Source organism: Schistocerca serialis, chromosome 1 (genome assembly GCF_023864345.2).
Source record: "Schistocerca serialis cubense isolate TAMUIC-IGC-003099 chromosome 1, iqSchSeri2.2, whole genome shotgun sequence".
Taxonomy (NCBI): Eukaryota; Metazoa; Arthropoda; class Insecta; order Orthoptera; family Acrididae; genus Schistocerca; species Schistocerca serialis.
This window is the reverse complement of record NC_064638.1, coordinates 238,251,841-238,265,971: the sequence shown is the minus strand read 5'-3', so window position 1 is coordinate 238,265,971 and position 14,131 is coordinate 238,251,841. Positions and strand designations below refer to the sequence as shown.

Sequence of the window (14,131 nt, the reverse complement as noted above, 5' to 3'; positions counted from 1 at the left end):
GAAAAAATCGTATACCCAATTCCAACAGGAAATTAAGTATGGTTAAAAAATTAACATTCCTCATTCTTCAAAATTGTTATATGTACAACAATTTAGACGCTATACATATCAAATGATTGAGGCTTCTCATTCACCTTGGTTTACCAACAAGCAATGCATGCAGTTTCTCAGACAAGCGAAACACTTATCATTAGTGTGAGCAGTGTTTGGGATATCTAAAGACTTGTCAGAAGTAGAAGAAAGGACAGCAAAATCTTGCTGTTGTGGTGGTTCCATTTTATGGATATGCTGACTCGTGCACTCCTCATTTCAAACCCTTTATTTTTGTTTCCTGGTACATTCGCAGATCAACATTTAGCACATAAACAATCATAGCAAGTTAACATATTACGCAGCCCCCACAAAAAATCAGCTGCACTTAACTACGAGTGACAAAAGAATAAAGCTGGTACACTCTTTAATGAGGACACATTTTGGAAAGCTTCGTAAAGTACACACTTAGAAAAATGTATGTAAATACAACAACTTCTGACACAACATTTAACACTTACATATAATTCGCATATAATAATATCTTGTTCGCATTGATTTGCGCCTGTGGAGTAAAGCTTTATACCAGTATTATTCCTCTGATGCTGATAAATATGCACTTTCTGAGAACAATTTTTAAGAAGTTAACATAAAATCGTGTTGTAAATGTTGCTCCATGTTTACATGTTAGATATACACATATTACCAACTATTATTCTGTTCCGAATGTTAAAAACGTTCGATGTATGTAAGTCTCACCTTATTTAAATAAGCTGTATTTTCGCACTGAATAAAGTAACTCGTCTTTAATTTTAAACAAACTTCGTAAATTTCCACACTGTAGCATGGATACTGAAGCACAGTAGTTACAGCAATAGTTTCCAATGGCATGATGATGTATGTACTGCTTACGAAGAAAGCGGAGGAGGACTGAGAGGAATGCGTTATGCATTCGTGGTAACGTACACAACATTCATTTTTTTTCCTCTTGATCCTAGGAGTATGTTTCCGATCGAAAGAAGTTCAGTGACATAACATTCACTTATTAAAATTTAGAATTCACTTTTTCAACTTTTTGAGCCATTACTTTGCATTCCTTGCCATACACAGCATAAGTTTTTACACTTCCGCAGTTGCAGTATTCCTCACAGCGTAAAATTTTCCTTCCACATTAACACAGCCCGAACAGTAGATACCTTTCAGGAATGCATAATGACCAAGAAAAATAAGATTTCAACGAGTCTCTAGATGTCCTTTATTGATGTACATGTTGTGAAAGTTTTTATGGAAGTAAGAGCATGGGAGATACTGAGGACGTTGGCGTTGTGCAGCAACCGTGTTAAGAAGTTATCCACCTCTTGCGCCGTTGGTTTATCCTCTTCCTATCTTTTAGACGCAATTGTTTTGGGTGCCTTACCTTTGTGTCGGTTGAGGTGAATCTGAGAAGGAGATGAGGCCTGATTGTCGCAAAGAGACTGCTGGTCCCTAATAGCACCATGGTAGTCTGGGGCGGGAAGCGCTAATCTTTACGTATAAAGGAAACCAGAAAGTTCTTAAGGTGCCATGATCTGAGGTATGCGAATGTGCGAGTGATGTCTCACGGCTTATGCTTATTGGAATCCTCTTGACTGGAGACACAGCAATAACAGTTAGCATAGCACCCGTTGCATTCCTTAACAGCCGCCGAAACTGCACACGTGTAGCTGCCCACGATAAGTTCACCTCACTGCTCAGATTTGCGATGAGCATCCTGTCTGCTTCCTATGGTGGTTAGCAGTAGCATTTCGAAAGGGATATCCGCTTCACCCACCGCGACCTGTGAGGCATAATGGTTGGTAACTCACCACAATGTTACACTCGCAGAGCTTAATTCGCATTATGAGAGCTCTAATTATTCAAGTTCATAAAAAAATGGCCGACTGTTGTTTAATCGCCGCCTAGTATCTACATTATTATATTTAACAACTCCACAGCAGCTTATCTGGGCATTGCACTTCCAGTGACGAAGTCACACGAAAATATTATTCCCTGGTATTTCTGGTGTAGTTCTCGGAAAAAAATTCGTGTTTGTAGTTCCTCTGATGCCGTGATGGCACCTCATTTCTCGTGTCAAAATAGACACTCTAAAGTTACTAATGAGTCTTGCTTACTTTGAGCAGCCCAATCCCATTGGTGGTTACTTTGAATTTACTTATAAATTTTGACGGACGCGGCTGTAAGTTTCTGTCTCCCCATCATGTCACATCAGTCACGAAACAATAAAATATTTATTATAAGGTGAAACAATGAGAGAAACTGAGTGATCTGGACTGCATTCAACCCATGGAAAGGTGGGTGCACAAAAATCAAGAGAGGTGTTCAGAAGTAGTATCGGCAGCCAGATCCCATTACTATTAAGAAAAGTAAAAGGAAAAGGTGTAGTTGGTTAGATACGTCGTACATATATACCTCTCAGAGTGAACGTAACACAAGACTAAGCTCAGGGAGTCACGCTGCCTCATCGTTAAGTCCACCCGTTTTGAATATATCTGTTTAAACTGTAAGAAGAAGTTGCTTGTCATTGATGATTCATACAAACTGTCATGTGATAACGGCGTTTAATTTCGGTATGATCGACACCAGTACGATTTTGTACAGTTTTCAGTTCCGCGTTTACGATAGTATGCACCTTCCGTGTGAAATCCACTTGAGCTCTCTTCACTATGTTATACCGAGTTGAAAAGGTCAGGAAGACAAACATTTTCACTGCTTGTCAATTAAGAGCAGTATTTAGATATCTCAATGGGAAACGAGATAACGAAATTAAATTTTTACTTCAAGGTTGGGATATTTAAACGTACACATGCTCTCAGCTTTAAGACAAAGAAATGAATGACATCTGTTAAGCTTAGCATTAAGGTGTGCTACCGTTAGGAAATGTGCGTGAATAAATACTGGAAAATAGTCCGTTCATAATTTGTCAACATACTACAGATTTTCCACAGATGTTCCAGCAACGCTAGTCCGAATCAATACTGAGAAGCGAAATTACTGTAAACTTTGTGCAAGAGGAGTTTCGGAATGCTAACAAACGGTCACAAAACACGAAGGCTGAAATTTTCATACATGTTTGGATGTGTCACTACCGGAGATGCAGGGATAAATATTTTAATTATTTAGTTGGTGACCATGGGAAACAGTAATAAAAGCAAGAACTTTTTTTCCAGTGAAGCAGGAAACGTTCGAAGAAAAACAAGCTGGCAGGTGCGGTTTGTGCCCGAAAGCTTGTGCTATTGGTCGATAGCATACAGCCGAAAACATGAGTGACATGTGAAATGAAGAGTCCCACTACTTCGCGACAGAGACATGCGATTCACAACGAAGTATGTATGCGGAAAGCGAGGCCCACATACTGCTACCAACCTTGTTCCGAAAATTCCGAATTTCACTTTGAAACTTGACAAATACTCTCCTTACAGCTGTGATATGACAGCCAGTTCCTATGTACGCACATGAAATGGCTTGCTTTGTAAAGTAATGATAATAGTGACACACTGAACACATCAATTCAGGGCCCTAACTGGTGGTATTCTGTACAGCGAGTTTGAGAGGTTGATGAATATTCAGTGCTTCGTAGAACAAAAATCAAAATAGGTACGTGTGGAACTATCTCTATAAATGTCGCTGTCTTCATACTGACAGCGGCATTAACAGAAAGTAGACGAAATGCTTGGTAAGTAATTATTGTTCCCCGAAGGATAGGTGATTTTCACGTTCCTGCAAGTCATCTTGTCACGGTCCTTAAGAAACACGAAACACTGTGTTAGAAGGTCTCAGGCTGCAAAAAATATAAAAAACTATCCAAGAGCAACGTATAGCTCTTCTAGACAGGATGTGCTCATTTCGATCAATACAAACGGGGTGGATACGCCGCTTAAGAGAAACATGCAGTGATTGATTACTTTCTGCGTCAAAGGAACATGCATTTTACTTCCCGGCTGGTTTTCGCCGTGACACATAGGGTGTGTCACGTACGAGCGAACCACGGTTAATATCGGAAATGGTGGGCATCGTCATTCACCTAGAAGAGTAAGTTCAAAATAAATTTGTTCTATTATTCGAGTATTCTCTGTCAATTACAGATAGCAGGAAGCTAAAATGCGTCAAAACAGTCGATGCCATCTCAAATCTCTGTTCCAACCGAAGCATCTAGAACGGATAACCTGGAAGAAAGTGAACTGCAAAATGAGATGGTAAATACAATAACTACTTTAAGAGATGTTCTCTGGGAAATCAGTCAATGATTGTGGCTGTAAGGAACTATAAACCATTCAAAGTATGTGCCAACTCCACCGTACTTACTGCATATTCAAAGACCTCAAAGTCACTGATGAGGGAATTTCTCTAATTTATCTTATGTTTTGAATATAAGACTTATTTTGTCTCGTTCATTTACTGCATTTTGCCACATTCGACGTTCAATAGTTTGACTCAAAATATTTGGAACATTATATGTATTCTGTGTTGGCAATCCACATCACTTTATTAACTTCAATCTTCAGCAGATTGATTCGAAATAACTATAACAGTAGTGAACTGTGTGTTTGGGTCTTTCTTTACGCATTTGACGACTATTTTCATGTGCACTTTGTAGCTGCTGCAACAAAATTTATTCATTTGTCCACACGAACCGTATTTTTCGAACCTCCAGTAATAGAACGATGGCTGCCGGAGCGTAACCTGTAACAATGGAATAAGTACTCTGTGAATGTTTCCAGCTTGGTAAACAGACGCAGCCAGGGTTCCCGTAGCACTTGAACCGTGGGCAGAGCACAGAGGGCGTGGTCGGTCGGCAGTGGGTCCTCTCCAAAGAGCCGCGCACACGGCCTTCCTGCCAGGAAGCTGAGCGCGGTTCCTCAGACTCGGACCCTGCGACTGCTGGTGGAGGTGGGGGAGCCCACGGCGGCCTGCCCTCAGGACTTGCCCTCTCGCTCCTCCTCCACCTCCTCCTCCGGCTCCTCCCCCTCCTCCTCCTCATCCTCCGGAGACTCCAGACCGGCTTCCGGCGGCGGCTGCTGCTGCTGCTGCACCACCGCCCCCAAGGCCGACTGGCTGCGGTTCCGTAGCCGCCGGCGCTCACCAAAGCGGAAGTACAGCCGCAGCCGCTCCTTCTCCAGCCTGTAACAAGGGACCGTCACAAGAGCTGCGTCCTCCGGAACAGAAGCAAGTCAACGGAACAATCCCTAAGTACCGAGGTGTACTGATACCCATTAAAGTTGCTACTCCACGAGTGACATCATTTCAGGACAAGTGCGACAGGGAAGTCGCATTCTGAGGGTTCTTAACAGACGGACAGACAGACAAATAGGCAAGAAATGAAATTATATATATTATATATACACTCCTGGAAATGGAAAAAAGAACACATTGACACCGGTGTGTCAGACCCACCATACTTGCTCCGGACACTGCGAGAGGGCTGTACAAGCAATGATCACACGCACGGCACAGCGGACACACCAGGAACGCGGTGTTGGCCGTCGAATGGCGCTAGCTGCGCAGCATTTGTGCACCGCCGCCGTCAGTGTCAGCCAGTTTGCCGTGGCATACGGAGCTCCATCGCAGTCTTTAACACTGGTAGCATGCCGCGACAGCGTGGACGTGAACCGTATGTGCAGTTGACGGACTTTGAGCGAGGGCGTATAGTGGGCATGCGGGAGGCCGGGTGGACGTACCGCCGAATTGCTCAACACGTGGGAGGTGAGGTCTCCACAGTACATGGATGTTGTCGCCAGTGGTAGGCGGAAGGTGCACGTGCCCGTCGACCTGGGACTGGACCGCAGCGACGCACGGATGCACACCAAGACTGTAGGATCCTACGCAGTGCCGTAGGGGACCGCACCGCCACTTCCCAGCAAATTAGGGACACTGTTGCTCCTGGGGTATCGGCGAGGACCATTCGCAACCGTCTCCATGAAGCTGGGCTACGGTCCCGCACACCGTTAGGCCGTCTTCCGCTCACGCCCCAACATCGTGCAGCCCGCCTCCAGTGGTGTGGCGACAGGCGTGAATGGAGGGACGAATGGAGACGTGTCGTCTTCAGCGATGAGAGTCGCTTCTGCCTTGATGCCAATGATGGTCGTATGCGTGTTTGGCGCCGTCCAGGTGAGCGCCACAATCAGGACTGCATAAGACCGAGGCACACAGGGCCAACACCCGGCATCATGGTGTGGGGAGCGATCTCCTACACTGGCCGTACACCACTGGTGATCGTCGAGGGGACACTGAATAGTGCACGGTACATCCAAACCGTCATCGAACCCATCGTTCTACCATTCCTAGACCGGCTAGGGAACTTGCTGTTCCAACAGGACAATGCACGTCCGCATGTATCCCGTGCCACCCAACGTGCTCTAGAAGGTGTAAGTGAACTACCCTGGCCAGCAAGATCTCCGGATCTGTCCCCCATTGAGCATGTTTGGGACTGGATGAAGCGTCGGCTCACGCGGTCTGCACGTCCAGCACGAACACTGGTCCAACTGAGGCGCCAGGTGGAAATGGCATGGCAAGCCGTTCCACAGGACTACATCCAGCATCTCTACGATCGTCTCCATGGGAGAATAGCAGCCTGCATTGCTGCGAAAGGTGGATATACACTGTACTAGTGCCGACATTGTGCATGCTCTGTTGCCTGTGTCTATGTGCCTGTGGTTCTGTCAGTGTGATCATGTGATGTATCTGACCCCAGGAATGTGTCAATGAAGTTTCCCCTTCCTGGGACAATGAATTCACGGTGTTCTTATTTCAATTTCCAGGAGTGTATATTCTACTGCGATGTAATTACAAAGCAACAATTTTCGTATTTTTTCTTTATTTATATTGTCACATCTTGTTTATAGCCTTATTTCATGATTCTAGGTCAAAGAAAAGTGCCATATAGGTTTGATGCGTGAATTTGCGAGTATCAGAATATGTTACATGAAAGGCAATATTTTTAAAATTCACTGTCTTCGAAGCTTCGATTTTATAGTTGGCCACGGGACCGTAGACCTCAGTGCTGGGCCGGCCGGGGTGGCCGTGCGGTTCTAGGCGCTACAGTCTGGAACCGCGCGAGCGCTACGATCGCAGGTTAGAATCCTGCCACGGGCATGGATGTGTGTGATGTCCTTAGGTTAGTTAGGTAGTAGTTCTGAGTTCGAGGGGCTCATGACCTCAGAAGTTAAGTCCCATAGAGCTCAGAGCCATTTGAGCCTCAGTGCTGGGTGGTTATAATTAAAGCGCAGGTACTTTCAAGTGTCCAGTGTTGGCTGTAATTATCGTATGACGGAGGTACTTTGCAGGTATGCTGAAGTATTAATGCGAAACTGATTTACATTGAAAAAAATAGTTGTATTTTTAGGCACCAGGTGCAAATCTGGCGCTCTACAGCGTCTCGTCGACGTCAACGGTGCTCATATTAAACAAATAGCGAGAGCAGTGGTTAACAGTAAAATCAGCATCATGGCTTTCTGCCTTGTTTGATCTTTCCTGACCACGTCCCATTCCTAATGCACAAAGTATAGAAATATTTCTATATGCCTTTCTTGCCTTCGTAGTGCCAGATTTTCATCTCGTGACTAAAACTAGAACTAATTTTTTTCAGTATAAATTGGTTCTGCATTAATGCATTAGAATGTCTACCATGTTTCGCTGCCGTATGATAATTACACACCACAACGGACCTCTGTGATTAGCTGCACTTCAGTTATTTGACATAAATTTCAATTTGATATTTCTACCCGTTCCTGAGGAAAAGGGGTCTTAACAACAAAGCGATCCTATAAGGCTGAAAATGTGAAAATGCCTACCTAGGAAAGTGTCCTGATTTTTCTGAAGATTTGTTTCCATTATGAGGCATAATATCAAAGCTTGTGCCTGAAACTGTCTTAAGCCAAGATGATCGTCATTTAAAAGATCCACAGTTTTCTCTCTGTGCTCTCATGTGCTGTGCTGATCAGCAACTAGGATTCATTGACTGTCAGACTGATTGTACAATAGGTCTCGTACCTCACATCTCGCTCTCACTATCTTCGGGTTGTAGGGATGGTATTTTCTGAAAGTGTGATTATTTGTCTCCAGCAGCAAAGATACACCCTTTGCAGCTTCTCGCAAGGATCGCCCTACATACACCAACCAAAAAAGAGGATCTGAGGAGGACGGAGGAAGCAGAGGCACTGCGCATGAATTCACTGAGGCTGTCACGAAATTTAAAGAGGACCGCATGATCCGTCCAGGGAATAGAGGCCACTGTACTGGCTAGTCAATGAATTATCGGGAGGAACTTCCAATAATAGCACCACTCAAACGTTAATTCTGGCAATGTCATCGTTGGTATATATAAAATATTGGTGTTGTTTTTGTTTAGGAAGAGTCTACAGGAACGCGATAGCTACTCTGGAACGACGACGCCTAAAGAAGGACAGGCCCATGAAAGAAATCAGGAGAAGCGCCGAATTTACAGTATTAAATGAGGTAAAAATAGAATGACAGCGAGATGCGAACGATGCATAACAAAGAAAGAAGTCAAGCTTTGCGAGAAAGGGTTGCTGTAGTAGGTCAAGGTGTTATATTATTACGTGGTTATAAATGAGAAAAAATGTAACACAAGGAGTTCAGCAACTAACATGGTATACATGAGACGGGAATTTTATGCAAATAAATAATGTTTGATGCTACCAGATGACATAAGAAACTAAATTAAACTGTTAATATGTAGCATAATAATGGATGATGTTTGCGGTAGTACAAGTGCAGATAAATATTAAATTGAAAAATAAAGGTATAAATATACTATGTGATCAAAACTATCCGGACACCTGGCTGAAAATGATCTATCGGTAATGCTGGAATTCAATATGGTGTTGGCCCACCCTTAGCCTTGATGACAGCTTCCGCTCTCGCAGGCATTATGTTCAATCATGTGTTGGAATGTTTCTTGGGGAACGGCAGCCCATTCTTCACAGAGACAGAGTGCTTCACTGAGAAGTATCGATCTCGGTCGGTGACACCTGGCACGAGTCGGCGTTCCAAAACATCCTAAAGGTGTTGTGCAGGATTCAGGTCAGGGCTCAGTGTAAGCCTATCCATTACAGGGATGTTATTGTCATGTAATCACTCCGCCACGGGCCGTGGATTATGAACAGTTGCTCGATCGTGTTGAAAGATGCTATCGCCATCCCGGAATTGCTCTTCAATCGTGGGAAGCAAGAAGGTGCTTAAAACATTAATGTAGGCCTGTGCTGTGATAGTGCCACGCAAGACAACAAGAGGTACAAGCCCCCTCCATGAAATACAAGACCACATCATAACACCATCGCCTCCGAATTTTACTGTTGGCACTACATGCGCTGGCAGCTGACGATCACGGGTATTTGCCATACCCACATACTGCCATGGGCTCCCCACTTTGCGTATCGTGATCCGCCACTCCACACAATGATTTTCCGCTGTTCAATTGCCCAATGTTTACGCTCCTTACTCCAAGCGAAGCGTCGTTTGGCATTTACCGGCGTGATGTGTGGTTCTGAGCAGCCGCTCGACCATGAAATCCTAGCTTTCTGACCTCCGCCTAACTGTCAGAGTACTTGCAGTGGATCCTGATGCAGTTTGGAATTCCTGAGTGATTGTCTGGACAGATGTCTGTCTATTACATATTCTGTGGTTTGGTTCCGCCACAAGTTTGCAAAGGGTTCTTGAGGTCAAAAATTGAATTCTGTTCTACAAGTCGAAAAAGTTCATAAAGACCGACTTGACCAAAATGAAACACTGCGGCTCGGCGCGCCTTGCTCGTGGCTCCTCCGTGGTCACCGAAATTGTCGCAATTCTCATGATGTGCCAGATTCCATGGTTGTATGGAATACCACTGCCGCGCGGGATTAGCCGAGCAGTCTGAGGCGCTGTAGTCATGGACTGTGCGGCTGGTCCCGTGGGAGGTTCGAATCCTCCCTCGGGCATGGGGATTGTGTGTTTGTCCTTAGGATAATTTAGGTTAAGTAGTGTGTAAGCTTAGGGTCTGATGACGTTAGCAGTTAAGTCCCATTCGATTTCACACACATTTGAACATTTGGAATACCACTCGTGATAAACATCAAATTTTGTCCCCATTATTTCTTGGGGAGCGAAGGTGCGACAGCGATTGCGATCCATAACTGTACGCCATGAATTCTACTTGCTTGCCGATATGTTTCAGTTCGTGTTCATTTAGCAAGGCACATACCACTCCTTTCACAGTCTTGTCAGAGGACGAAAAGAAAGTGTTGAATGGCATTTACTACTCTTCACATGTGAAAGTACCGTATCTATAATTGGCTGCTGCCTTGTGTGTCAGCTTGATAGGGGTTCTTTCCTCTTGGTCTAACAGTGAAATTGTCTATGCCAGCTAGCTGCTTCACGAACGTGTAATTTGTCAGATTTCGTCGAGCTTCATAACTATAGCCGAAGGTTTCTGTTCCTGCCCGACCAGCCTTCTCTTTACGCGTTTCGAACATGTGGAAGTGGTGCGGACGACATTTGTGCACAGAGAGCAGGAAACTGTCGTCTGCTTGGCTTCTATTCCACTAGATGAAGTGCAGATATTCCCTTAGCTCTTAGGCGCCATCTTCTTTGCCTTTTCCGATATCGTAGGAATCGCCAGACCAGCTGTATTTTCATCGTCAAAATTCGAGAGCAGTACGTTCGTGGATTCCAGATCGCAGTCCATGGCGTTGTCCGCGTTATTTGCCAAAACCGTCGACATGGGGCTTCTCTATGTAGCTTAGTTGGTTTTTGGTATTGGAGTACTAACCAACCTGATTTTAAACTTGTGCAACTTTTATATAAATATCGCACTTCTTCCCATCTAAGTCCTCTAACTTGGAAATGTATTTTTGACTGCGAAATGTTATTGGACACATACAACCGTCAGTAACTTATCTACGTATGATTGTACGTTTTTGATCATACATTTTTATGTTCGAGGATATTCTAGATAAATTACAGGCACGAACAGGTCTTTTTCGTGACCATGAGGAACATTGCTTCTGAGTAAGTACACGGTGGTTGTATGTACACTTTCGCTACTTCAGCCAGTGTAGACGGAAACCCGTTTACTGTACTGGTACCCAACTTTATAGGAATGATGCACAGAGTGTGCGCTGTAGGATTTGCATTGTAAGTAGATTTAGTGTCATGAGCTGCCGTTAGGCACCGGTAGTGATATCGAGATGTAAGGTTGAACCACAGGCATCGGACTGCATTTCAGTTGCAGAAATCAACATGGGTCTGGACATGGTAAACAGTGCTTTATTTGTAGAGCTGTTTTATCGAAACAACAGCAATGGTATTACTGCTCTTTGCGAGAAAAGACGCATTAAAGGGATACGGAGAAAGGTTTCTCTTTCCGCACTGGGGTTGAAGAACACGATTTGAAATTTCGAATTAAAAGCTGATTTAGGAATTTCTCCTTGGAGAAGCCAAGGAACGATTGTGTTACAAATTAGTGAAGAAGTTACTGACTGAGAATGCTGGACGTAAGATGCCATCTGAATGCAGTGAACGAGCTGTGTAACGACAGCCGAACACACCGTAGTCCATCGTTCGAAAAGTATTACGAATAGTTGTGAAATGGTCAAACTTTCACGCTGCCGTGGATGCAGATGGTCGTCATGCTGAGTAAGCAAGGTATACAATTAACAAGTGTTACCCTCTCGTGCGGAAATTAAATGTTTCCTCCAATCGTTTCTTCATTATTTCTCTTCCACATGTCGCTACAATGTTTCCAAAAAGTTTCATTACTCTACGATCACTCGTTTCTCACGGAGGCCCTCTCAAGCAGCGAAAGTTTAATTATAACCTCCCGGTATATTACCTACAGTATGAAAATGAACTTGGCAACTGTGCTTGTAAGACGGATCCTATGAATACTGCAATAACGCAGCGTATCGCTGAGAATGAATATTCCATGCAATATTAAATATTAACTTCTCGCGCTTCCGTCCTGAAGCGATATATTAAATGGCTTTGTTTCGTAGCAGTGAGCTCAGAGCTGCGATAAAAAGAAAAGGTGAACTACGGCCACTGCGTCAACCTGCTTTATTACACACACAGAAGTAGAGAATTTACTTACGGACTGAGAGTCCACGAGGCGTACAGTGCTGGAGTGCTGCATGTGTGCAGAAAGGCGAACCACACGAACACCGTGTAGGTCACGTCGAGGTGCGCATCGTTCTCGTATGTCTCTGGGAGCACTTGTCGCACGACCCTGCGGCAAGAAACAAACACGTCGTCAGTGGCTGGTTCAATGGTAGCAGCTAAGCGGTAACACATCTGACATTTAGATATTAGGAGGGACTGAGTAAATTTCAAGTCATGACAGAAAAACTCATAAGCTATAAATTACACTCCTGGAAATTGAAATAAGAACACCGTGAATTCATTGTCCCAGGAAGGGGAAACTTTATTGACACATTCCTGGGGTCAGATACATCACATGATCACACTGACAGAACCACAGGCACATAGACACAGGCAACAGAGCATGCACAATGTCGGCACTAGTACAGTGTATGTCCACCTTTCGCAGCAATGCAGGCTGCTATTCTCCCATGGAGACGATCGTAGAGATGCTGGATGTAGTCCTGTGGAACGGCTTGCCATGCCATTTCCACCTGGCGCCTCAGTTGGACCAGCGTTCGTGCTGGACGTGCAGACCGCGTGAGCCGACGCTTCATCCAGTCCCAAACATGCTCAATGGGGGACAGATCCGGAGATCTTGCTGGCCAGGGTAGTTCACTTACACCTTCTAGAGCACGTTGGGTGGCACGGGATACATGCGGACGTGCATTGTCCTGTTGGAACAGCAAGTTCCCTTGCCGGTCTAGGAATGGTAGAACGATGGGTTCGATGACGGTTTGGATGTACTGTGCACTATTCAGTGTTCCCTCGACGATCACCAGTGGTGTACGGCCAGTGTAGGAGATCGCTCCCCACACCATGATGCCGGGTGTTGGCCCTGTGTGCCTCGGTCGTATGCAGTCCTGATTGTGGCGCTCACCTGCACGGCGCCAAACACGCATACGACCATCATTGGCATCAAGGCAGAAGCGACTCTCATCGCTGAAGACGACACGTCTCCATTCGTCCCTCCATTCACGCCTGTCGCCACACCACTGGAGGCGGGCTGCACGATGTTGGGGCGTGAGCGGAAGACGGCCTAACGGTGTGCGGGACCGTAGCCCAGCTTCATGGAGACGGTTGCGAATGGTCCTCGCCGATACCCCAGGAGCAACAGTGTCCCTAATTTGCTGGGAAGTGGCGGTGCGGTCCCCTACGGCACTGCGTAGGATCCTACGGTCTTGGCGTGCATCCGTGCGTCGCTGCGGTCCGGTCCCAGGTCGACGGGCACGTGCACCTTCCGCCGACCACTGGCGACAACATCGATGTACTGTGGAGACCTCACGCCCCACGTGTTGAGCAATTCGGCGGTACGTCCACCCGGCCTGCCGCATGCCCACTATACGCCCTCGCTCAAAGTCCGTCAACTGCACATACGGTTCACGTCCACGCTGTCGCGGCATGCTACCAGTGTTAAAGACTGCGATGGAGCTCCGTATGCCACGGCAAACTGGCTGACACTGACGGCGGCGGTGCACAAATGCTGCGCAGCTAGCGCCATTCGACGGCCAACACCGCGGTTCCTGGTGTGTCCGCTGTGCCGTGCGTGTGATCATTGCTTGTACAGCCCTCTCGCAGTGTCCGGAGGAAGTATGGTGGGTCTGACACACCGGTGTCAATGTGTTCTTTTTTCCATTTCCAGGAGTGTAGTTCACAGACGATAAACATATTTATCTGAGTTCCAAAGTGACATCCAATTTTAGTTCTGTACGAAGATTCAGTATCTGCGTAATCTCACACACTTTGTTTTGGTCAGTGTAGTAGCTACACCATAATTTAATGAGCATCGTTGTACGTATCCACGTGCACCTCATTATATACCATCCATTGTACGTTACAAATTGAAATGATACAGCGAAGTGAGGTTGTCCACGAAAGTCAGTGTAGCTGTTTGAAATGTACAGTAAATATTCGTGCCAAAAATATTTTTATT

At 45.3% G+C, this 14,131-nt stretch overlaps 1 protein-coding gene across 1 annotated transcript in view; it reads right to left on the bottom strand.

Annotated features, from left to right (window-relative positions):
* Positions 1–320: 320 nt before the first annotated feature.
* Positions 321–14,131, bottom strand: part of LOC126461835 (prolactin-releasing peptide receptor-like) — a 580,944-nt gene continuing 567,133 nt past the window's right edge. The window contains exons 6-7 of the mRNA XM_050096030.1: positions 12,152–12,286; positions 321–5,187 (exon numbers count right to left, since the gene is read on the bottom strand). Of these exons, the coding sequence (XP_049951987.1) occupies positions 4,983–5,187; positions 12,152–12,286 (340 nt within the window). The 3' untranslated portion in view covers positions 321–4,982. The remainder of the gene's footprint in view (positions 5,188–12,151; positions 12,287–14,131) is intronic.